This window comes from Melospiza georgiana, chromosome 10 (genome assembly GCF_028018845.1).
Source record: "Melospiza georgiana isolate bMelGeo1 chromosome 10, bMelGeo1.pri, whole genome shotgun sequence".
Classification (NCBI taxonomy): Eukaryota; Metazoa; Chordata; class Aves; order Passeriformes; family Passerellidae; genus Melospiza; species Melospiza georgiana.
The window spans coordinates 23,734,346-23,760,452 of NC_080439.1; the positions used below are offsets into that span (position 1 = coordinate 23,734,346).

A 26,107-nucleotide genomic window follows, 5' to 3' on the forward strand; every position below is an offset into this window, starting at 1 on the left:
TCTCCTTCTCAGCCTGAACCCATTTCACCAGGATATCTCCCCAGCTGTCACTGATGCAACACCTTGTAGGATATTAGCCAAAGGATGGCTGCTTTGTCACAGAGACCCTGGCACTCGAAGCAGACCTGAATCACTAGTTTCAGGTGAATCTTTATTCAGAAGAACTGGCAGCCATGTTCCCAGCTCCCTGCTCTGTTGTCCCAGAAAGAGGGCATAGAGCAACCTTTTTGCACCTTCTTGAAATATTGGCTTCAAGGTCTCATCAGCTTAAAACCTTGTGCTTCCTCATCACTTGTTCACGTTAATAATCTCTGTGAGATTATAAATGGCTGTGAGAGCCAGGTGCATCCACCACATCTCTGCAAAAAGCCAGGCCAGTCCTGCCTCTCCAGAGAAAAGGATTATGTGAGTTTCAAGGATGCAGAGCGGCGTGCCTTGCATGGAATAGGATAAAAAAGAAGAGCCAAGGCTGTGGCATTCGTTTTCAAGGTGGCACAGGCTCTCTCTCTCTCTGGGGTGGCTGCCCAATGTCTCTCAGTGCTCCTCCACCCTTCCATCCTGCAGGGCCTTCACCTCCCCTCTCTGTCCAAGGCCTGGCCTACCTCACCCGGCCCATGGCTTCCCCTGCCAGGCCCAGCCCGCAGCCGGCAGGGCAGCTCTGGCCTCCTTCAGGGACAGAACCAAGAGAGCTTCCCCTGGGAGTTCTCTGCTTTTAACCCCCTGAGCTGGGCAGGGCAGCTCTGACCTCCTTCAGGGACAGAACCAAGAGAGCTTCCCCTGAGAGTTCTCTGCTTTTAACCCCCTGAGCTGGGCAGGGCAGCTCTGGCCTCCTTCATGGGTGGAACCAACAGAGCTTCCCCTGAGAGTTCTCTGCTTTTAACCCCCTGTGTTCTCAGAAGTGTACCCATGCCCTCAGGGGCCACACCAGGTGCCAATATTCAAATCTGAGCACCCATTGGTTTGACTGCAGCATCCCAAAAAACTCACTTCCTCTCAAACCAGGACATTATCCTTTTTTCTTTCTTGGTTTCTATGTCAATGACCTTAGTAGGAAATTCTTTCAGGGTGAACAGGGATCCTCTTATCAAACTTTTCTCTGGCTCACAGAAGTCACTGTAAAACCTCTTCCATGTAGGGTTGGTGCCATTTTCCTTTTCAGACTTAAGGTACTACAGTGCAGTGACAGGCAGAAATATGCAGATGTGTTAAAAATGTCTAAAAGCACCTGTTCTGTGGCTAAAAATATCAAATTAGGGCCAGTATGCAAATCTGAAGGTAAGCTATTAGACTTGGTGTGGAAAGGTGCAGTGTCTGCCCAGTTTCAGGTTTAATGTTAATTTTCATTGCTTTCCTCAAATCCACCATGAAAGCCTTTTGCATTGTGCTGAGAATATATTTCTTACACAATACTTATGGTAGTAATTCCTGCCAGCCAAGGATTTATAATCAGGCTTTGAAAAATGTATTCTTTAAAGTAAGAAGAATAAAAAAGATTTTTCCATCTACTCTTTAAAGTAAGAAGAATAAAAAAGATTTTTCTATCTACTCAGTTCCTGGTGCACAGTAGTGAAGCTGTGTAGTCTAATCCAAAGAGCTGATGAAATAAAAGGGAGATAACAATAGATTAACTTTGATTTGTTAGTCTGTATTACATGTTTATCTCCCAGAAACACACACTCTGGAGCTGACCTTTCACAAGTTTAATTTTAGTTTGTGTGTCCAGGCCATCTAATGGTCAGCCTTTTGCTGTGTTCTTCTTAGGAAGCACAGGCACTTGATCATGTTTTTAAATTTTTTTTATCAAAAAACAAATGTCTGAAAACTGGCACACATCTTCAACAGAAGAGATAAACCTGCTCCCCAAATGGTAGTTCTTTTTAATTCACAGAGTTGCAAGCTCAATCAACAACAGCAATAACAAAATAAAAAAATCACAGTTACAGAGTTCTTCATGATGAGATTTTGGAAATTTATTTTTCATTTAGTATTGAACAAGAGAGCAGACAGAAAATTTTAACCAATTATTTTATGCAACTTTATTTTTCTGTAGCTTTGTAAGCACTTCTGTTTTCTTTCTTCTCCTTCTCTACTTTGCTGTGGAAAATAAGGAAGGAGAAGAATTCTTTTTTAAACCTAAAAACTCTTAAGTTTTTGAAATATATCCTCTGATCTTTTCTTGCTTGTGTAAAGTGAGTGTAAAAAATGCACTCCAGTGGTGAGGGCAGAATGAGCAGTGGGAAGAGAGGTGGCACTGGGAGCTAAGACATTCTTCCTTATGTTGCTCAAGGGGGTAAGAGGAGTGTGCTGGTTATATTTAAATATTCAAATCTGCACACTCACCAAATTTCTTGAAGCTTGTAGCAGTGAGGATACATCAAACTGTTTTTGCAGCGTCTTATGTCCCATGCTGACCACATCCCCCAAGGAATGGTTGTGCTTAGGAGCTGGGGCTGCCTGCTCCTGATCCTTCCTGGGGGCAGCATGTGGGAGCACAGAAACATTCACATTCACATTCCAGGTGTTTTCCCACCAAGGACCAGAGGCTCAGGTCACACATCCCAGGGAAGGGTGGAGAAAAAGGTAAAATCAATCAGGTGTGTCACTGTCATATTTTCTGAACAATCTGAAATATTTTTTCTCTTGGGAAGCTGAGAACCCTCAGAGAAAAATGAAAACAATAATTATCTGATCTGCTTCTCCTGTGTTTTGCTGCTTTGGAATGTGTTTGGAGATTGTTTATCCACCAGGCGGTTGTTTGGTTTGTTTCATGTGAATTGTTTTTACTCAATGACCAATCACAGTCAGGCTGTGTCAGGACTCTGGAGAGACTCATGAGTTTTGATTATTACCTTGTTAAGCTTTCTGTAAGTATCCTTTCTCTATTCTTTAGTATAGTTTAGTATAGCATTCTTTAATATAATATCATATCATAAAATAATAAATTAGCCTTCTAAGAACATGGAGTCAGATTCATCATTTCCTTCCTGCCACGGGGGACACCAGGAAAATACCACACAGGTGCCCTCCTGATCAATGCAAGTCTGACTATGTGGGTTTTTACAGCAGCAGAATTAGGCTAGAATTAAGTTACTTTGAAGAAACACAACAAATTTGGTTTAAAGGACAAAGGGAAGCAGCAGCTTCATGTGCAGTAGCATGGTCCTGACAGAAGCTGCTTTGAGTTGCTGAGGCTGAGGAGGATGGGTGGGAGGGAACCCAACTCTGCAAATACAGGCCAGCCTTTGGGTGGTTGCTTTTGCCCTTTTTCTTTGTTTCTGTACACAAAACGTGCCACCACAGGCACAGCTTAGGTGCAAATACACCTGTAAGTGCTGAGGGGTGGAGCAGGGTGTGACCCTGGTGGGGGCTGTGTCTCTCCAGGGGCTGCTGTGTGGGGACAAATTCCATCCCTGAGGTCACAGAAATTTGGCAAACACTGCATGGGAAAGCTGGGAGGAAAAGCTCATGGGGTGTCCCTGTTCCACAATCAGCGAGTGGGATGCTCAAGCAGTTGGCAATTGCAGTTAGGAAAGGTCACAGGGGACCTCGAGGTAGAAAGAGAATTCCAGGGAGCACTGGAATAAAAATCCTGGTTTATAAACAAGATTTTATCAGGCAGTCTTGGTGCTGGGTTTTTGTTGGCACACACAGAAGTTTGATAAAGTTAACTCTGTTAGTACATTTAGATTTCTGTAGGGCATTTGACATAGTGCCAGGCAACATTGTGAGTAAAACCATGTGTGATTGTTAAATCCATATTGCCCATATCCACTGGATTAAGACTGCCTGAAAGATCACCAAAAACCTCCAAATTGGAAATGAGGAATACTCATCTAATGAAGCTGCTTAATTTGTGCTCATTCCATGGGGATCTGCATTCAGCCCAGTGCAAACCAGCACCTGTGTCTGGGAAAGAAATGTAAAATCATTGTCATAGAAAATGATGGGAAAATTAAGGAAATTATTATAACAAAACAAAATAAACCCTCAAAACCTAGGAGGATATTTGAAGGCTACTCATGTCAACTCCTTGTCATTATGCTGGGAGCCCTGGTTCAGAAAGCAGGGCAGGAGAGTGGAATCAATCTCAGGAAAAACAGATTTGCAGCAGAGCTGTGCTTGAAGGCCCAGAAAAACATCAGTCCACAGACTTCTAATAAACACAGCTCTTTAATATTTCAATATAAATGCAATTGCTGAAGCCTAATTCCTCTTTGGTTGTAAGGTGAGCACCATTTCATCTTGATATAATCTCTGGTGCAAGGGAAATTCTTGATACACATCTTTAAGATGTATCTTATATGTGCATTAGTTTGGTTTTTAAGCACTGTCACCTTTAAGTGGTTTTTATTTGTGTGTGGTTTATAAGCTAAACTCAGTTACAGGCACAGATTTTCCATATGAGAAAAACAGAAATACTTCAAAGCCGGGGAACTTTGCTTGAAGAAACACTTTCCTGTTGGTGAAATTGGTGATTGCAATTCTTGGAGCTCTCAGGTGTCAGCATTAGTTACCCACAGTGGAGCTCATGGAACCAACCAGTATTTTCATTATCAATTCACAGATGAGCTATTACTCCAGAGTAAAAGAATAAATGTGGAATGGGGGTTAGAAAGAAGCCTTGAAGCAGTCTGATTTCTTATTTACACAGTTATTGCCTGTCGGAACTCAGCGCATCCCTCTGGGTGTCCAGAGTTGCTGGGACCCTGCCAGGGGGCTCAGAGACCCTGGCACACAGCCCAGAACACCTGTGGGTTTGATTGTGACCCGTGGAGCAAATCACCAGCTGTGTATGAGGACCTGAAAGTCACACAGGTTTGAATGGTGTAATAACAAAATGATCACAGGGTGAAAATGTAGATTTTAGGATTTTTGGTATGGGGGTTATGGGGACAAGATGGAGGAATCTGGGTGTGTCCAGCCTTTCTTCTTCTTCTTCTTGTTCTCAATTTTCTGCAGTGATGTTGGCACTTTGGGGTTGGTTTAGAGTAGAAGCTCACTGTCTAACACAGGTGATGGGTATTGGGAATTAAGTGTAAATATGTTATATGTAGTTTGTAGTATAAAAGGACAACACAGAGTGCCTGTGGCTGCCCTGCTGAGCAGATCTCAGCTGGGCAGAAAGAAAATTTTGTAGATAAGAATTAATAAACAACCTCAAGACCGAAAAGGGAAGAGTCCAGACTCGTTCCTCAGTTGTGTGGGCCGAAGCAGAGACATCCTGCACATCTCGGGGCAGCAAATATCAACAGCAACCTGAGAATTGCCTGTGGTGGTCTCTGCCTTTAGAACATCAGGCTGGCTCAGGCTGGAGCTGGCACTCGGTTTTCAGAGGTTATTTCTTGTAGCATTTGTAGCCTCAGATTATGTGGATTCAGGGAGGAAATACTCATTGAAAAACATGTCACAAGCAGTGTTCTGGTCAGAAGGGAGGAATCCATGAGGAGTGAATGTGGGTCTTGCATTTTGCATCTCACATGGTTCACATGCATTAGGCTGCAGCTGCATTTGGATGTGGCAGTGGCATTATGAGATATTCATATTTTTGTGAGCTGAGCACAAGTACAAACCCCTTGTTCCCACCTTCCCTCGGTGTTTTTCCCAGTCAGGGGCTGTGTGGGATGTTAAACCCTTGTTTGGAGCCAGGGACAGCTCCTGCATTCTTGGATCCACTCTCCCAAATTCCCCCAGCCGACGCTGGAAATGAAACCCAATTTATTCTGATGGTGATTTGGCTGCGTGGCACAAGGGGGAGCTCCAGGTTCAAATTGCTGCTGAATATTCATAGATTGTACAGAACATCCCCAGCCAGGCTCTGGTTTAAATTGCTCAGTGTATTAGACTTAACTATAAAATTACAATTTCAAGAATGTAACAGTTTAATGGAACTGAAACTACTTGATTTTTTTCCATTAGAATCCATACAAACTGGCTTTTTCCTCTCCGCTGAGTTCATACAGTAATTCACAAAGAGCTGCTTTTTTGTAAACCTGCTCAGCTCTAACAATGATGTACAGAATGCAGTGTGAGAGCTTCAGGAGTGATCACTCCACGACCTTTGGCAGGGAGCTGAACTTGAGCAGTGATGCTGTACCACTAACTTGTGATGGGAGTGCTGGTACTGATCACTCTGCAGCAGTAATGTGCTGCTGTTATTCAAAATTACATTAAATGGAACTGCTCTTCCTCACCAGTTGTGATTGGCGTGTCAGATGAGCACAAGGAAGTGACACAAAATTACTGCACTGCCTTTCCAATTAGAACTGAGAAGTCTTGAGCTTCTTTCCTGCCCCAAATCAGTGTTCAGTGCTAATTGTCACCGTCCTTCCCTCAAAGCAGTGTGCAGTACTGTTCATGGTGACTCCAGGAATGTCATAAACATCCAGGGCACACAACCTGGGACTGGGACTGGTGCTCTGCCACAAAAGCTAGAAGTGGCTTTTTTTTGATATTGCCAAGCTTAAAAGTTGGGGTTTTTTTCCATTTTTATTTTTTTTTTTTTTAATTTTTTTTATCAGAAATTGCTGTTAGTTTGCTTTGTAAGGAAATGTGGTAATCCACTCCTTTGATACAAAACCATGGCCAAGGCCAGGAGTTTGCTGGAGAATTACAGCTGTGGGTGTAATTTCACTCATCAGGTGCTTTGGGTCTCTCCCCTGTAACTCCTAGAAGACATGCCAGCCTTCTGAACCCTGGGATCTGCCTCGTGACATCCCTCTTGTTGGGCGAGAAATTCCTTCTGTGTCTTGTTTTTGGGAAAGCCAGTGAAAGGTACAGCAGCATGACTAGGGTGTAAAGGACAATGTATATATTTAGGGAGGAAAGGTGTGAATTGAAAGCTTGGGGCTACAAGCTGGCATCCTGGCTCAGAAAATACCTTTTGTTGGCTTTACAGTGCAAGTTAGAAGTCAGGCAGTTGCCAGAGGCAGGAGTTGAGGGCTAAATGTGCTGGGGAGCTGATCTTCACTGGCAATTCCAATGTGCCTCCTGCAGTTGGGAGAAATTACAAATGAGGCAGATTAGAGCTGCTGGAGACTAAGCAAGTAAAGCTGCAGGAATAATTGAAGCAGCAGTTCTGCCTTCCCCATCTCCCTGAAAAGCACAGAGTGGGGAAAGGTTTGTTTAATTCTGTATTGGATTTAACTCTGCCATTGCGTTTCCAATTTCCTCTGCACTTGAGGAGATCTGTGGAAGGAGCAGTGAATTTACCTTCTCTTTGTAGAAATAAAATCTGGGGGCAGTTTATGGCACACTGGGCTCTAATTATCACTATATAATGAGGTTGTCAATAAAAGGCTTTTCATTTCCACTCCCACAGCATACAGCTGTGTGATTAATCCCTGCCCCTGATTAATCCCTGCCCCTTACTGGAGGTGCAGCTCTGGTGCTCCTGAGGTCCTGCTTGTGAGCTCAGGTCCCTTCTGGGGGTGCCCAGAGCCTTTGCAGGGCACATGGGCTGGGCTGGAACCCAGCTTGGGGCTGCATTTCCATGTCAGTGCTGCGCTGGCTAACCTGGAGGAAACACAGGGCAGGTTTTCAGTGAGGCAAGTGGAAACTGGTTTTATGGTTAAAATGCTTCCTCTGCATTAAAAAAAATTTAAAAAAAAATGCATGGAGCAGGTACAGAGATGGTGTGGTCACTCTGAGTCACAGAGACCCTGCAAGGGATGCTCAGCCTCTGTTGTGTCCTGTAGCCACCAAAACTCTGTGACACTGTCCCTGCTGTGCCATCCATGTGTGTGACAGATGCTGCTCCTTCCCTGCAGGGACAGCTGCTGCTCCAAGAGCTGCTTTTTAAATTTCCTTCTCTTACAGAGGTTTGTTTTCAGCAGTGACAGCAGTTGCCCACCAGCCCCATAAACCTGGGGTTCCTGAAGCACAGCAAAGTGCTGGCCCTGCCCTGGGCTGGAGGGGCTCTGTGGCTGTAGCAGTGTCACTGCAGGCTGGTCACAGCTCCAGACATGCTGCTCTGCCCAAGCTCACCATCAGATTGTGATGGTGCAGGGATTCTCAGCTTTCTGTGGGATAGGTGAGGTAAGCAGGACTTACCTGTTGGCTTTCAGCTGTTTCCTTACACTAGTTACTTTCTTTTCAGTCTTTGTTTCCCCTTTGATTGATTCACAGAAGTTTAAGAGAGGAGTAAGACATGGGATTCTCATTCCCTTCTGAGGCCTCCATGTGCTAAGTGAAGTGAAAAACCACGATGGAGAATGTGCAGAAATTTGCTGTGCCTCCTCAGCAAGGCAGTCCTGCCACTGCTCCCCCTCTGCTCTAGGGCTGGGCTGGGACACCTGGCAGGGCTTTGGGCAGAGCTTTGGGCATTCAGCAGAGAGCCTGGGCTGCCCCTGAGAGCAGCCTGTGCTCCTCCCAAGCTCTGTGCTGCTGAAGGTGAGTGATGCCTCTCAGAAACACAGCCCAGAGCCCTCAATTCCTCACCAACCTGCCTGGGGCGCCGTGAGCATCACAACATCACCCTCCAGCTTCTGGGGGTGGGCTCTCCACCAGGGGCTGGTTGGATCTGGCATTCACATTCTCTGAAATAATCCCTTCACCCAGGGTTTTTCTCATGGGAAGCTGAGAAGCCTCAGAGAAAAGGAAAACAATTCTGATCTCATTTGCTTCTCCTGTGTTGTGCTCATGTGGAATGTGTTTGGAGATTGTTTACCCACAGGTGATTGTTCCATTGGATTCTGCTGGGAGTTGTTTTCACTCTTTGGCCAATCAGGGCCAAGCTGTGTCAGGGCTCTGGAGAGAGTCAGGAGTTTTCATTATTATCTTTTTAGCATTCTGTAAGTATCCTTGCTGTATTCTTTAATATAGTATAGTATTCTTTAATATAATCTAGTACCATACAATAATAAATTAGCCTTCTAAGAACATAGAGTCAGTCAGAAGCATCATTCCTGCCTTTGTCAGGGCTTCCCTGCTAATGCAGCAGTTGCACTGATGGATGTGGTGTGTCTGTCTGTCTGTCTGCATGCCCAAACAGTGCCCAGCTTACATCCAGGAGTGTTCCCCATGGATCTGTGCACACACACACGACCAGAACTGAGGTTTCCAGCCCATAAGTGTGGGAACTCCCCTGTGCAAGGGCAGAGAGCTTTGTGAAAGGGAAGGTGCCAGCTGGGAGCCAGTTCCCTGGCACTGGGGTGGCACAAGGCAGAGGAATGCAGGTCCCAGCTCTGCCCAGAGCTGCAGCTCCTTTGGCTGCATCCCCATGGTGTGACCCCCCTGTGGTGCTCTCACTGATGCCTTGTGCAGGCTGACATAGAACAGAGACTGGACAGAGTTAAAAAATAAAGCAGGGATTTATTAAAAGGCCTCAATGGATCCATCTTGGGCAGCACAAGAGCCCAGCCAGGGCTGCACCCAAGATGAACCAAAATGACCCCAAAATGCACAACTGGGCACGGGGTCTCTCCCTTGGATCAGTTCTGCTCCATTTGCACCTTGCAGTTCATTGTCCCATTCCAGCTTTAGCCCAGGCAGTCCCATCTGTCGCAGACATCTTTTCCTGAAAAATCCTTTCCTTAGGATTTTTCCTCCTGGGAAGCTGGGAGGCCTCAGGAACAAAATGTAAACAATGGTTATCTGCTGCTGTGGAATGCAACAGGTGCATCTGGGATTGGTCTCATGTGGTTGTTTCTAATTAATGGCCAATCACAGTCAACTGGCTTGGACAGAGAGTCTGGGACAGCTGCCTTTGTTATCATTCCTTCCTATTCTATTCTTAGCTTAGCCAGCCTTCTGATGAAACTTTTTTCTTCTATTAGTATAGTTTTAATGTAATATATATCATAAAATAATAAATCAAACCTTCTGAAACACAGAGTCAGATCCTCATCTCTTCCCTCATCCAAAAACCCCTGTGAGCACTGTCACACCCATCCCTCTTGTTTTTCTCTCTCCAGCCCACGGTGTTTGTGCTCCTGGGCTGAGATTTGGATCATTTGTCCTTGGTGCCCAGCTGGAGCAGGAATTGTTTTGTCTCCCTGCTCTGTGCACAGAGCTCACCATCCCCTAATGTGAGCTCAGACCCACACACTAAAGCAGCACAGAATGTGAAAAATAGAAAAGCTGAACCTGAGGCATGATCACAAGTGGCTCTTAGTTCTGCTTCTACAAGTTCCAGGCTCATCCCTTGTAGAGCAGTGGCATTAAGCCACAGGCTTTGATTGCCTAACAAATTTGGCCTGTGCTGGGCTAATCATCCAGTAATTTGTAATAATTTTACCTTATCTTTTTATGTGGATCATATATTGCTCTATTCAAGGCGAAAACCAGTAAAACACTGATTAAATGGTCTTTTCCTCATGCAATTTGCTGTGTTTGCACCACTTGCCAAGGGGAGAGCTGTCATTAGAGTTTCAGATGCTTTTCCAAAATAAATGAGAGACCATTATTGCTGAGCATTACTGTCTGCATGGAGGCAAGTCATTTTTGGTAGTATTTAGTCTCATGCCAAGGCAAGATCCAAACAGAAATTTTTAAGTGTATGCAAAACTAGACAGACTCATTGGAATATCCTGTACACCTCAGGGATTCATGAACTCTTAGTTTAGACACTAAGAGTGAAAATCAGGTGAAATCGTTTACCTTTTGCCAAATTGATCCTTATTTTTTTGATTAATTTTTTTGCCACGGTAGAAAGAGATGATTCATCTAAAATGCAAGCAATAAACTATTTCCTCACCCCTGCACCTCTTTTGATTAATTTTAATCAAATTTGAAAACCTTTTATCATTTATCAATTGTTCTTTAAATGCAATCTCAAAGTAGAGGATTGACAAGTTAAACAAATGTCTGCAGAAAATACTTTGCCATTCCCTACAGGCAACTTTTGTATTGTTTTAATGACTTCAAACAAGCTTGGTTCCTAGTTTGTTAACCTGGTTGCTCTGTTGAAAGATTTTCTGTGCACTGGTAGGACATGACAGTCAATACTTGCTCCTTCTCTTGCTCCTCCTGCCTTTGTCCAGTGTAATTTTCAAAGCCTGTGGATTTCTGCATGGAGTGATTTTTCCCTGGAAATCTGACATAACTGCCCATCACCACTGTCCTTGTGCTATGCTGGCCATCATATCCAAAAGAGAATTAAGTATCCAGCATTAGCTGTACAGGCTTGCAGGGTTTTCCCCCCACTGAAAAGCAGCTGTAATATTTGTGCTGTTCACAGTGACTAATGCCATTTCCATCTGCACTCAGCAGTACCAGCCCAACCCACCCTCTGTAAGCTCTTCAGATACCTCCAGCATGGATGAGGCTGCAGACAACAGGAGTCTGTTCAGATCCTATTGTAAATGTTGAAATGTCACATGCTTTCCTTTTTCCCCCCATCGTTACGTCATTTATTCTTCTATTATTTGTTTTCTCCTTGGTCCTTGCTGTTAATCATGGCAGTATTTTTAGCACACACATAAGTGGTGCTTTGTTAGCCCATACTTGTGCCACAACAAACTGCCTGCTATTCTCTCATTCCTTTTGTCTTGTGTTCAAAATTACTTTGGTTCTCTGTGTTCTCTAATACTGTACACATCTTAAAAAAGAAAAAGGAAAAAACAGACTTCCTGTCTCTCTCTTTTTTTTTTTTTTTTTTCTACTTTCCCCCCCCCCTGATTTTTTGGCAGAAAAGCAAAGCCAGTTCTCTTGTTGTGCTTTTTTTGTCTCCCTGCTATCTGCAGGCCTTTCCTCATGGCTGAGTTTGTCCTTCCCATGCTGAGGGGTGTCAGCCCCAGTGTGTGTGGGGGACAAAACCTCTCAGCATCTCAGCAAACCCTTGAGAAAACCACACAGGTCAGGGCAGCTGTGAGCTGGGGCAGCGAGCTCTGTCTGCTCAGCCAGGGCAGCCACCTGAAGCTCTCAGCTCCTTTTTGAGCCAGGCTGGTCCCACTCAAGCCTCAAGTGCTTCCTGATGTCCACAGAGAGGATCAGGAGCTGCTGGATGGCTCCTGAGCTCTGTGCCTTGTCCTGGCAGGTGGGACAGAGGTTGGTCCCTTGTCCATTGGAATCCTCCTCCAAGTGTGAATTTACATTTTGTAGGCCCAGATGATCCGTGGGAATGGGATGGAGCAGGGTCCTTTTAGGATCTCTGCTTAAGGCACTGTCACTTCATCCCCTGAATATAAACTGGGAAGAGCAGAATTATTGCTGTTATTGCTATTACAGAATTATCTGTCACTGCTAAACAGATTATTTGTGATTATGCTTACATGCCAAAAAAGGGCTTTCTGTAGGAGAGGGCTGCAGGGCCATCCCTGCAACCTGACCTTTTGTGTTGTGTACAGCACTGTGTCCTGTCAGGCTTGGGTTTTTCTCTGTTATGTCATTAATTCTATTTATTTTTCTCTTTTCAGCTGTCTACCCCTTTCAGCTAACCAGTAAACCATGCATGTTTGTGAGTGTGCTACATGGTGTGTGTGAGTTGCAAATGGTTTGAGTTTTCCTGGCCTTGGTGAGCCTCCTGATCTGCCCTGTGCTTGCATGCTTGGGGATTTCATACTGAGGATTCTCATTTTGTCTGCATCCAACACAGAGGGCTGCAGCTCTTGCAGGGGTTTGAGGGAAGGGAATCTCTGAAACAGAAGTCAAAACGTAAGAGGAGAAACCAGCCACTAACTTGCAACTATGTCAGAAGTGGCTCCTCTTCCCATTTGCTATGGTGTACCTTAAAAATAACTATCAAAAATAAGATTGTGCATCCCCTGACTGAACTGGCAGCTTGGGTTTTCAAGAAGAGGACATTTGTAGCAAGGGAAAAGGGATTCCCTGTCCTTATTTTTCTTCTTAGCTCTTCTTCTGCACAATACTTTGTGGTGTATGCATTTGTGTGCATTAAATGAGTTTCCCTCAACAGTGTGGTTTTGATGTTGTTAATCCTGCAACGAACTTGTGTGAATTTGTGTTGCTGTTTGTCTCTCTGTGGCAGCAAAGTATAAAATCTTGAACTCAGGATCGTGACCTTTCTGCAAAATCAAGGGGGAGAGGTGCTAAATTGCAGAAGGGAACAGTTTTAACCAGACATAAATCTCCAGCAGTATTAGCAGAAAAATTGAACAGTATAGGTCAAATAAATTGATTTTTGTATGAATATTTTCTGTTCCAGCTTTGTGATGACAGGAAAATCTTTCTACATTTGACCTCTCTTCTAGTGCAGTTATTTTGTGAGAAGTACCAAACACTGGAGCAAGGAAAACAATGCTTTGTGTTTAACTACAAAAACATGAATAGAGGCTGCTCAGTTTCCCACATTTCTCTAAAGCTCTTCAACCTTGACCTGGGTAAACATTTGTCTTGGGTAAGGGCAAAGACATTTTGCTCTCCATAACTGGACCCTACTTGCCCTTTACCACTACTGACATTTTCTGCAGTGTTTTCAGGAGGAATAAGTACAGTGATTTTTGCTACATACTGAAATACTGCATCAAATACTGAGTTAGGTAAAAGCTAGAACAAGTTACAAGTGCTGCTTTAACAGTGCTTTAAGCCATGAAGGCACTGGAAGGTCTTTGCTGAGCACATCCCCTGTGGTGCCAGGGTGGCAGAGGCTTTGGTGAGCCTGGAGGAGTGAGGAGGGCTGCAGGCTGAGCCCAGTCAGTGCCTGGAGCTGTGGGAAATCCATTTCCCACATTCAGCCATGCCCAGTGGCTCCAGTGAGCCCAGTCAGTGCCTGGAGCTGTGGAAATCCATTTCCCACATTCAGCCATGCCCAGTGGCTCAGGATTTGCTGAGTGCACTTGTTTTACTCTTAGGGGGACAATAAGTGTGAGTTGTCCTGCTCCATGTCAGGAGAAAATAAGCACGGGCAGGAGACCTTTCTCCTTTTTAATGCCTTTATTAAAAGTGATCAGCTTGAGTGGGGAGAACCAATGGGTCTGCGCTCAGGCTTCTGCTCCCTTGGAGGAGGAGGAAGAGGAGGAAGAGTGCAGCTGTGTCTGCTGGTCTGTGGGCAGAGCTGGGGGTTCCATCCTCATGAGAGCATCAGGAGATTCTCTCTGTTTTTGGTTCAACATTCAAGGCCCTCTGTCTAGCCTTCATCTTTAGGTTAGGGTGAGGGGTAAAAAGGGTCTTGGTGGATACTAGATTCTGTTCCTCACATCTAGACACTGCTTTGATTCGTCAATTGTGTGTTGGCTCTTTGTTTTAGGGGTTTTGGGCTAGGTTTGGTGAGGGGTCCCTCCCATTGCGTGCTGGTTCCGATGTCATTTCCATGCCAAATCAATGTCCCTTCCCCTTCACTGTCTGGGTGCCATCCTCCAGGAAGCACTGGACAAAAGGGGAATTCTTAACCATCAATGACAGGTAGTTAATGAAAACAACAGGTGATTACAGTGACAAACAGTTAGAACTCCACCCTGGCAGCAACTGGCCCAACCTGGGAACTCTGCAACCTTTTAAAAAAATGGGCAGCTTTTCTACTTATAACATCAGGCACTTGCAAATGGAACAATATGAGTGAAATCTGCAGGTCTGCTGGTAGCTTCTGCAGTACAGAACAGGCAGCTTCTGCCATAAAATACAGATTCCTCTATCAAGAATAAAACTTGGGGGCTTTGGAGTGAAGATTTCAGCTCCCTGTCTTGCTGGTGGAAAAGATGAAGCAAAAGGGAAGGACTTTAGGACCCCTTGAGTCAGGAGACTTGGAGGTCTTGGTATCTGATCTCTTTCTGTACAGCACTAAGATCCCCTGATTACTTTTCCTTCTGTAAAATTTAGCACCACCATCTTTGTGATGAAGTTTTTACCCTGGAAATAGGAATGAATTGGAGCTATGTACCTTGCACTAGTGCAGCCCAGAAAGGTAAATAACTTTTCCACCTGGGACTCCAGGACAAACACCTGCTCTGAGGTGTTAAGGGTGGGCAGAAGCAGAGACTGCAGCAGATGAGAATTGTAGTGAATATACTGCACACATAGATTGGAAAAACTGTGTAAGGGAATGAAGTCTGGCCAGAGCCAGGGGGATCAGCAAGGGCTTGGAGGGCAGAGTTCAGCCCCTGAGCTGGGTTCATCCAGAGCTGCACTTCATATACTCATTATTGGCAGCTGCTCTCTAATCCCCCACGTGTATCCACGTGCATTTGGAGAAACTGGCTTCTGAGGAAAGCTGCAATTTTGACCTCAGTATTAATCTTTTCCTGCTTTGTTTTGTTTTGTTTTTAATGAGCCACAGGCAAGGTCTTCTCCCTGTGACATATGTGGATAGTGTGCAAATTAGGACATTTTCCATTTTGCTTCATAAAAATTCCTATGCTGGGATCACAAAATATGCTTTTGTATAGCCATGGTCATCTGTCAAGGCTAATTGTTCAGTGTCTACAACCAGGGTTTTCAGAAAGGCAATTGGATTCTTGCTGCCTTGGCCTGTCTAAAATCCTGTCAAGCAAATAATGTGAACCCTTGCTCCATGCTCATTCTCTCTCCTCTGCTAAGTTTGGTTTTTATTTGCTTTCTGCTATTATTTTTTTTTCCTTGTAAGAGTTCAAGTCCTCTCCTCTCCTGAGAGTGTACTTGGTGCTGAGTCAGTGCTGTTTTGCACCAGTGTTTTCCCTCTGGCAGGTTCACAAGCTGGGCATCCCCATTTGCTGTGCCAGCCCCCAAGAGGGGCAGCATCACTCCCTCCCTCAGGATTTATCCTGGCTCTGCTCTGTTCTGTACTCGAGTGTGATGGTGTTCACAGGGCTCCCAGGATGAGGAAAGAGATGAGAATCTTGACTCCATGTTTCAGAAGGCTGATTTATTATTTTATGATATATATTATATTAAAAGAAAACGATACATTAAAATTACACTAAAGAATAGAAGAAAAGATTTTATCAGAAGTTTAGTAAGGAATAGAAAGGAATGATAATAAAATCTTGTGACTGATTAGAGAGTCTGACAGCTGGACTGTGATTGGTCATTAATTAAAAAAAACCTACTAATCAAAGATGCACCTGTTGCATTCCACAGCAGCAGATAACCATTGTTTACATTTTGTTTCTGAGGCCTCCCAGCTTCTCAGGAGAAAAGTCTTAGCAAAAGGATTTTTCATAAAATATGTCTGTGACACTCAAGGAAGGTTTTCTCCTGGCCTGGGAATTGTTGAGGAAAAGGTGCTTCAGATGACCTTTACTTTTTCCCTTAGGAATGGCCCCAGATGTTACTTTGATAAGTTTATATTTTTTGTTTACTGTCCCGTTTTCTGTTCTGTTTCTCGAGTCATTATAGTAGGGAATGCTCTTTATGCCTCCAGTTCCCAGTTAGGTTATCAGTTTTGGGTTTGTATCATTTTCATTGCTCATTCCATTCCCTGTGATGGGTATAGACGTTTGTGTTTGTGCCATTTGTGTGGCCTGAAGAGTTTATTTCACTTGAAACTAAAGGGCTTTCCTACCTGATGGTATTCCAGGCAAGTGCTTTCTTTCCCTTGACATAATAAAGATTTTCCAATTAACTTCTGCAAATTTCTGTGCTGTGCCTTGAGGTAACTTTTCCTAGCTGTAGGAAAAGTTACCTCAGTGAAGGCTATTCCATCAGCAATCTGGAATAATATTTTTTTGCAATACCCTTCAAGCATTTACAATATTCTGTGAAGCTCCAGTCAGTACATTTTCAGCATGACTTTGGACAAACTGATGAACACATCTTTTTGGAGGCTGACATCTCTTACATGTACACTCTCTTGTTGGTTTTCACTGATTTTCAGGGTGTTCATGGGCTGGCATCATCCAGTCACTCAAAGCCATCTGGTAACTTGGTTTTGTGGCTGCAGTCTTAAAATTGTCTTTATAATCTAGACTACAGGAGCTCTTTTTCAGCCCTGTAGAAGTGCAGAAAGACCATTTTAAATGCTATTTGGCTTTGTGATTTTCCTTTTCTAATTATCCCATTAGCACACTGCATTTGTCTCATCGTTTTCCATAATTGCTAATAAATAAGATTATTTGTGAAACTTCCACTGGAGCCCATTAGAATAGTTCTGGCAGAGATGAAATCCTCCTCGTGTCAGTTCTGCTTCACAAAATCTTCAGGGCAGCTAAAACTCATTATGTGCCAGACTTGAGCTTTCTTGTAATCTGTTGGCAGTTATTTAATATTTCAAAATGAACTCATTCCATAGGTATTTTTCAAAGGAGAAACATTTCTCTCAGAGAATGTTGCAGCAGTGTGCTCAGCTGATTGTGTAGAATACATGAAATCCTTTTGTTTTCCTTTGTGCATCCGGATTTTACCCTGCTGACTGCAGCTCCTCCAGCAGAACTGTACTCTGGTGTAAATGCCATGGTTCTTTCCTCAAAAACCAGCCACGGATGATGATTGTGTGCCAGTAAACTTATCGAAATGTGTTATTTTTAATTTTTTCCTTATTTTTTTTTAAATAAAGTGTTTATTTTGGCAGCTTAGTTCCTTAGAGAGCAGTTGTGGTCACGGGTTGCTCATCCCTTTTTGGAGCTCTCTCAGCCGTGCGATGCTCAGTGAGTGTAACCACAGTTAGGCTGGGGCAGAAATGACAGAACGTGTGCCTGGGGAGGTTTGTGTGAGCAGTGCCATTGCGGGAGCTGCTCGGGGATGAGCACAGCCTGTTGGTCACAGCGTGGGTCACTTTTAGTGCCAGGGCTCAGGACAGGGTGGGCTCGCCCCTCTGCAGGTCACTGTGTGCAGCAGCTCAGGGAAAGCTGAGTTTGAGGGGTGTCCTGCTCTGCCTGGCTTTTCCTCATGGAGAATTGTGTTCAAACTCAGCAGCAGCTCAGGAAAACAACATTTTCTTTCCTTCCTTGGAGTTCCCCATGGGTGGCAAGCACCTGTGATAACCAGGAGAGGGATTTGTGTTTGCCATGTGCTCTGCTTTACTGTGTGAAGGAGTGGGCAGAAGGGTCAGTGAGATCAAAGCTGATAATCCTGATCAATTATGTCACATTCTGCAGCTTATCTCACTGCTTTTACTAGTTGGTGCACGTTTCTGTGTTCCCTGAATTGGGAAGAAAACAAGGATTGCAGAGCCCTGTAGGTCAGAGGGTTGCATGCTCCAGGGGCTGCATCTGAAAACTGCAAGGGAAATGTCCAAAAATTATAAATTTGGGGACACCACTGACTGCTGCAGATCGTCAGTGGATTCACACAATCGAATTTCAGGCAAACCATTCCAGCCCAAGGGTCAAATTATGAATAAATACAAGACAAAACACACCATCTGGTGAGCCATGCCTGATGTGACTGAGTTAGTTTTCCAGGGGGTCCCAAGGCTGGTTAAGTGGCTTCTCCATGTTTCCCATAGCTCCTCACTAAATGGCACATTGAGAGCTCTTCCCTTGCCTCTCCCCATCCCTTTTAACCCCTGAGCACTCAGGGTGGGTGCTGGCTGCTCTGCACTGTGCTCAGGGCTGTGCTGGAGCAAACAGGCTCTGCACCCTGGCAAGAACAGGTGTATTTGACTCTGAGAAAACTCTGTACCTTGCTTCCTTTTCATATTAGGAATTTAAAAAGACAAATTTCAGAAAAGCATCTGGCTTTTTAAAGTGCCTATTTTTTTTACTCAGATATCTTAATTTATCTTTATTTATTGATAAAATATAAACATACGCCTTCAACTGAAATGCAGTTTGTATGTAAACAGCATTTCACTTTTTTATCTTTTTTTAAACTTGAGATGAGCCTTACCTAAGATCTAAAAAATTGATACTTTTTTTCTGAAATACTGAAAAGCTGGGTTTGGGAGGCTGCTGGTTTTTTTTTTTTTTTTTTTTTTTTCTATAATTTGCTTTTGTTTTTTTAAAGTGTCATAACTTAGCCTGATCAATCAATGGAACAACACTGGCCTGAGGCTTGAGGTCTGGATGGAAATTCTGTCTGCAGGAGCTGTTCCCTGGGCTCCAGGGTAACAGTTACTTTCAGGAGTGCTCCAGTGACAATATTTTAATCCAGCTTTCCTGGACATTCCTGCTGACATTTCTGGGTTTAGTTGGAATAAAGTACTAGAGCTGTAACCAGAGTTAACAATTCTATACTACAATATTTCAGTTAAATTGCAGGTTATTAAATAAAGCAAGCCAATTCCTGATCTTACTTAATGTACATTTCCAGTAATTCAGGATCTGATGTCAACAACAAAAAATGGTTTAGATAGTGCAAAGGAGTAAAATAATCAGATTATATTTCAGGAAATGTATAGTGTTTACTTCAAAGCATTTTAAGGTGGTACAGAGGTAGTAGAAGGCTCTGCAGGGTGGTGCTTTGGGTCAGATGGACAAAAGGGCTGTTCCTGGTGAGGCTTTGGCTCTTGGCTGGCATGGGCTGGGGGATTGCTGCCTTCTTGCTGGCTGTGCAGTTCTCCTGCAGTTCTGTGCTGCCGCTTCTTCTTCTTCTTCTTCCTCTTCTTCTTCTTCTTCTTCCTCTTCCTCTTCTTCTTCTTCTTCCTCTTCCTCTTCCTCTTCTTCTTCCTCTTCTTCTTCTTCTTCCTCTTCCTCTTTTTCTTCCTCTTCTTCTTCTTCTTCTTCTTCTTCTTCTTCTTCTTCTTCTTCTTCTTCTTCTTCTTCTTCTTCTTCTTCTTCTTCTTCTTCTTCTTCCTCTTCTTCTTCCTCTTCTTCTTCTTCTTCCTCTTCCTCTTCCTCTTCTTCTTCTTCTTCTTCTTCTTCTTCTTCTTCTTCTTCTTCTTCTTCTTCTTCTTCTTCTTCTTCTTCTTCTTCTTCCTCTTCCTCTTCTTCTTCCTCTTCTCCTGCTCCTCCTCCTCCTGAAATCACCATCTCCTCCTGAAATCACCATCTCCTGCTTGCTCGGAGCCTCCCCAGGCTCAGGGTTCTTGTAGCAGGGATCTCCCAGGGAGAGCACACAGGACAGCACAGCTTGGAATCACATTTTTATAAAATGAATTGCACTCTATACACATCAGGACAGCAGCATCTAAGCAGAAATATTTTGTCATCTGCCACTCTTTTTTTTTTCATCATTTCTGTTGGTACTGGTTGAACAATTCCACTGTGATCAACAAGGGCTAAAACAGGTATTTATGGGAATACCCAAGAGCTGCCTTTGTGCCCTGCAAGTCTTTTGCCTCCTTTCCCACCATCTTTTTACCCATTCATGGGGCAGATCCCATGTTTCACCATTCTGGTTGCTTTTCTGGGCTTTTCCACTTGGGCAGACTGATGTGTTCACAGGGGCCCCCAACGAGGGGAGAGAATGATGCATCTGACTCCATCTTATCAGAAGGCTAATTAATTACTTTATTATAGTCTATTATTCTATATTATATTACACTATTTTACATTACATCTAAACTGAGTCTGCCAAGCACTCAACCCTGCACAGAACTGCCCAGAATCTGTGACTGTCACCAACAGTCCTGACACAAACACACACCTGGCCCTGACAGGCCAAGGGAACAAAACCCCATCACTGTGGGTAAACAATCTCCACATTGCATTCTGCTTTGGCACAAACACAGGCACAGCAAATGAGAAGAATTGGTTTTTCCTTTCTCTGAGGCTCAGAGAATGTGAAACCCATAAATATTCTTGGGAAGAACTGTGCCTTGCTTTCCTCTGTGAAGAGAAATGTGGTGACACCAGACCAGAGCTGGGCCACCTCTGATGTGCTGCTGGTGGCACCAGGGAGGTGAAGGAGCTGAAGAAGGATTCACACAGATTCCATGCAGTCTGTGACACGCGGAGTTTAGTCAAGCTATGTGATGAATCTAACTGTGAACAACAGCAATATCTGTGCATAATGCAGGTGTATATCCAGAGCTTTAAAGAGGGAGTTCTTAATCATGGGTGGAACTTCAAGGATAGGAGAGCCCCTTTGTCTCCATGGGCTGTGAACTCACTCACACCCTCCCTCCGAGTGGCCCTGCTCTCCTGGTGATGATGTGTGTGGAAGGAAGGATTTAGCAGGATAGGATAGGATAGCAGGGTTTGAAGGGAGGATTTAGCAGGATTTAAAGGATAGGAGAGCCCCTTTGTCTCCATGGGCTGTGAACTCACTCACACCCTCCCTCCAAGTGGCCCTGCTCTCCTGGTGATGATGTGTGGAAGGGAGATTTTAGCAGCAGTAGCAGTAGGTTTGAGCTGCCTGAGCTTGCCTTTGCCCCTTTTGGTCCCTTTGAGGGCTCTGGCATTGCTGCTGCTGCTGTCTGTGCAAACTCCATGCACTGCTGTAGGTCTGTAATTGCACTCAGGGGCAGTTAATGGAGCCTGGTGATTCAGGGGGGAAAAAACAATGTCATTTGCCAAAGAACACCCCAGCCAACCCAGAGGTTTCTTTACCCTGGGTTGTAGTGATGGTGATGTAAGCCTGCAGAGAAATTCCAACAGCTCTGACCAGGGGGTGAATGCAGAGCAGTCAAGAGCAGTGAGAAGGAAAACCCTTGCATTTTGCTGCTGTGGATGAGTTTCTGGTCGGACAAAGCAGCACACACAGGGCATCCCCAAACAGACTGGAGGAGGCCAGGAGCTGACCCATTAAATTAAATTTCTCCTCTTTTACAAGGAGATGATCTCAGGAAGCTGTGTCACATGTCCCTGTGCTTCCACAGTGGCTCACCATGAGTTTGTTTTCACATGATGAACTGTGTTGAGCATTCAAATAATATGATTTCTGAATTAAGGTAAAGGCAGGTAAGATGCAGCAGGGTTGTAATATTGTCCAAATGCATTGATGTGGATTTTTACAGTCCACACCACCCTTGGCTTCATAGTAATAGTTCAGCTGGGTCCTTCCTGGGGACACAGGTCCAGCTGGGTCTGCTTCTAAGATCTGAGCCCTGCCATCATTTTGGGAGTGTTATTGCATTGGAAAGCTTGTCCTTCAGATTAGTTTACACATCTACGAGTTATTGCCAAGAAAAAATAGAACATTGTCTTTAAAAGGCTCAGTGAACAAAAAAATACCATCTCAGTGCAAAAGATTTTCCTTAACCATTTGTCCAGTCAATACTGTCTTGCTATTAAGTCAAAACATGATTTTTCTCAATTCTCTGTTCTAAACAATTTTTTTCTTTTTTTTTCCCCCTGAGAAGTGACATTTATTGAGTTTACTGAAAAAGCAGGCCACTCTCAGTTATTTCTTTTTCTAAGCCACACCTTTAGCAGCAGTGTCCTACAGTGTGTTCTCCCAGCAGTTTGCATCAATTTGTTGTTCATTCTAAATGAAACTAAGGTAGGACAAATATATCTAGAGAGCTAGGTCTCCCCCTAGCTCATTCTGTTGCCTTTCTACAATAGAATTTGGGCCTTGTTTTCTACTCAGAAGTGCTGTCCTGAGCTTCAGCACACATTGGTTCACAGTGAAGGGAGAACATCTGGCATTTCCAGGTGTGTGTGGATGATCAAAGTGAAAGATGGAGCAAGATGTTCCTCGGCACATTTCAGCCCAAAGGAGCAGAGCCAGTGGCTCCCTCACTCTCAGAGATGCCAATTTGAGTCTTTAGTGAGATCCTCCCTGGTGTGTGTGGGTCTGGAGAGTTTGGTTTGTGAGCACTTGTCCAGCTCAAAGCTGGTCATGCAAAACATCCCTGACGCCCTTTGTTACGAGTGAGTGCTGCACTCAGGGGTTCATGCAACCCTAAAAGCCATAACTCTCAAAAATAGGCTGCTCTGTAGCTCTGTGGAACTTAAATTGTGTCCAAACAAACGCTGGAGCAAATCTGAAGGAGTCCGGATTGTTGCAGGCAGCACTGGGCTCAGCAAACACTGATGGATTCAGCTCCTCAGCTGGGGTACAGACAGAGCAGTAGAGACCAAAATGCTCTGAAAAAGCAGGCCACTCTCGGTTATTTCTTTTTCTAAGCCACACCTTTAGTAGCAGTGTCCTACAGTGTGTTCTGTCCCAAATTTTCCCCATCAGGGTACCCTGGTGGAGCCCCAGCCTAAGCAGGACTTGAAAATACCTTTGTGGGGTGTTCCCAGAAAGGACTGGCATGTCACATTCACATTCTCTGGAAAAATCCCTACACCCAGGGTTTTTCTCCTGGGAAGCTGAGGAGCCTCAGAGAAAAGGAAAACAATTCTGATCTCATTTGCTTCTCCTGTGTTGTGCTCACATGTGGAATGTGTTTGGAGATTGTTCACCCACAGGTGATTGTTCCATTGGATTCTGCTGGGAGTTGTTTTCACTCTTTGGCCAATCAGGGCCAAGCTGTGTCGGGGCTCTGGAAAGAGTCACAAATTTTCATTATTATCTTTTTAGCATTCTGTAAGTATCCTTTCTGTATTCTTTAGTATAGTTTAGTATTCTTTAATATAATATAGTATAATGAAGTAATAAATTAATATAATAAAGTAATAATATAGTATAATAACGTAATAAATTAGCCTTCTGAGCACATGGAGTCAGCGGCATCGTTCCTCCCTGTACCCCCACAAACGCAGAACTGGCAGGAGCTGTTCAGTCACCAGCCAGTGAGAGGGATCTGCTGTTCCTCAGGAGAGCAGGGCTTGCTCAGAGGGAATTGCTGTCTGTGTTCCATGCCTGGGGAGGCCCAGCACAGGTGAGGCTCCCTGGAGCTCTGGAGAGCAGCAGCTGCTGCTGTGCTGTGTCCCAGAGAGTTTGTCCCCAGTGTTCCCAGCTGCTCTGGCAAGAGGACTCCAATTCACACTTTGATTATCAATCTTTTTCAAATCCCACCCCCCCCCCCCCCCCCCCGTTCATTGGAATTTGTTTCAATCTGATAAAACATCATTTCTGTCTTAAATGCCCTACGTTTCTGCAATAACCTAAGAGTGAATATTTGGAAGCTATCAGCTTTGACTGCTGCATGGAAGAACTTGAGAATGTTAGTTACAAAGGTTCAAATATTAAATTATGAATGAAACAAACCTCTCCATGGTTTATGAAATTGCTGTTGCTTCATGACTTGAATAGTTAAAGTGGTAAATGATACTGCAAGGAACTGAGACTTTTATTCTGGTTGGTGTGTTTTAAAACATAAATATTTATAATAAATTTCATTCCCATTTGCAAAACATTTTCTTTCTGTAAGTCCCCTGTAATATGATTCTTGATTCTTATGGATGTGGTTCCACTCACTGATCTGTTATTTCTTCTGTTTTTCAGTTATACCAGCAGAGTTGTTTCCAATGGACTGAAAGCACAAATTAATAATCCAGAGCTGAAAGTCAGAGGATTGGACCCACTCATCAAAAATTTAATTGATAAACTTCAGCACTTTAATCAAGTAAGTAATTTTTCCAAGATAAAACCACTTTATCATGGAGCTGAAGGTAAAATCTCCAGGTGGAGATTCATATTTATATTCCATCATCATATTGCACCTTGCAGGACTGCAGGCCTGAGGCAGCTGTGGTTTGGTTTGGCTAAAGGCAGCTGAGGATCCCATGGTCCCAGCTGGGCTGTGGGCTCCAGGGAGGCAGAATTCCCTGGAAATTGCTCCCTGGCCCAGGGGCAGGGGTGCTGCAGTTCCCCCGGAGCCTCCTGGGCTGCAGCTGCCCCTGCTGGGACACTCCTGCCCCGGGCACTGCCCTCTGCTTGAGCAGCTTCTGCTCCTCTGGGGGAAATTGAGCCCCTTCCTGACCCACAGATGGGGCAGCTGAGAGGTGTTCTAAACACTTTCATTCCATTTTCAGTCTCGTGTGAAGTGTGAGACAATACAGATGTTATAATTCACACCATCAGGTCCCAGGACGAGGGAAGAGATGAGGATCTTGTTCCATGTTTCAGAAGGCTGATTTATTATTTTATGATATATATTATAGTAAAAGAAAATGATATATTAAAATTACACTAAAGAGTAGAAGAAAGGATTTTTATCAGAGGGAAAGAATGGGATAGAAAGGGATGGAATGAAATCTCGTGACTGACCAGAGAGTCTGAGCCAGCTGACTGTGATTGGCCATTAATTAGAAACAACCACATGAGACCAATCCCAGATGCACCTGTTGCATTCCACAGCAGCAGATAATCATTGTTTACATTTTGTTCCTGAGGCCTCCCAGCTTCTCAGGAGGAAAAATCCTAGCAAAAGGATCTTTTTGTCTGTGACACTCTGGGCTTTGCCAGAACTTCCCAGAGCAGCACCTGGGATGTTGATCTGACTTTCTTTCCTGAGCTGTGGCACTCGTGGTGCTGCTGCCATCCCCAGAGCTCAGAGTGGTCCCTGAGCAGCTCCGGGAGCTCCAGCTGGAGCCAGCAGCTTTAACAGGATTGATTTTCATTTAGAGCAGGCATGTTCTGCTGCCAGCCTGCAGGGATGCTCTCGGCAGAGCTGTGGGCACATCAATCTGCTCATCACCTTCCCCCATGAAAGAGTGTGGGGATGGAAATAGTGGGAAACGCCTTGTTGGGTGGGTGTGCAGGAGGGAGAGTAACCTGCTCAGGTAAAACTGAGGGGTGATGCTCAGTCAGGATCTGGGAGGTTGTAAAGAGACTGGGAGTCAGGAATTTCTCTACTTGCACCTAGAAAATGCTCCTTCCCTCTCATCAAGCAAATCTATAAATCCATCATCTAAGCTGTAATTAGCGTTTTTGTTACATCTTGCTGGTCTGTAATATTCTCCTGTTCTGAAGGCTGCAGTTTAGGGATGCTTTGTGTTTGATTTAACTCACCATGGGGGATTACAACAACCAGTCTGGTGCAGTGCTTAATATTGCACTGAAATAGGCATTGTGTGGTCAGATTGATGAAAAGGATAATTCATTATTTATCTGTCTTTGCATGTTATAGAGTGTTAATTTACTTTATAAATATTAGATATATCCATCTGTGTAATAGTGCTCTATAAACACTGACAATAGGAAATAGTTAGAAATAGATTAAATCAAAAGTAGTTGTGTGTTGGAAATTCTATTTCTTTGTCTGCTGTAGGAAAATAAAAATCTGCCTGGTCTGAGCTGCATACCAATTTTCCTAAATTACATACATTTTAAAAACAGTCTCAGAAAGCACTTTTTAGCCAGCAGAGTAAAACCCAGCTCTTGGCTCTAAATTGGAAGTATTGCTTTTTGGTACTTGTACCAGTTTCAGGAGAATATCTTCTTTAAGTAAATGTAACTCCCATCAGATTGAGGTGCTTAGCAAGAATGGATTCCAAGGGTGAAGGATTAAACAGAATACTGATTATTGCCCTAAGATGGTTTGTTCTTAAGTACTTAGAATAATATAAAATCCTTTGATCAT

General features: G+C 44.0%; 1 protein-coding gene across 1 annotated transcript in view; it reads left to right on the forward strand.

Moving 5' to 3' along the window:
• The window catches only part of LOC131087428 (glypican-5-like), a 373,149-nt gene that overhangs the window by 186,583 nt on the left and 160,459 nt on the right, over positions 1-26,107 (forward strand). The window contains exon 7 of the mRNA XM_058031076.1: positions 24,028-24,148. Within this exon, the coding sequence (XP_057887059.1) occupies positions 24,028-24,148 (121 nt within the window). The remainder of the gene's footprint in view (positions 1-24,027; positions 24,149-26,107) is intronic.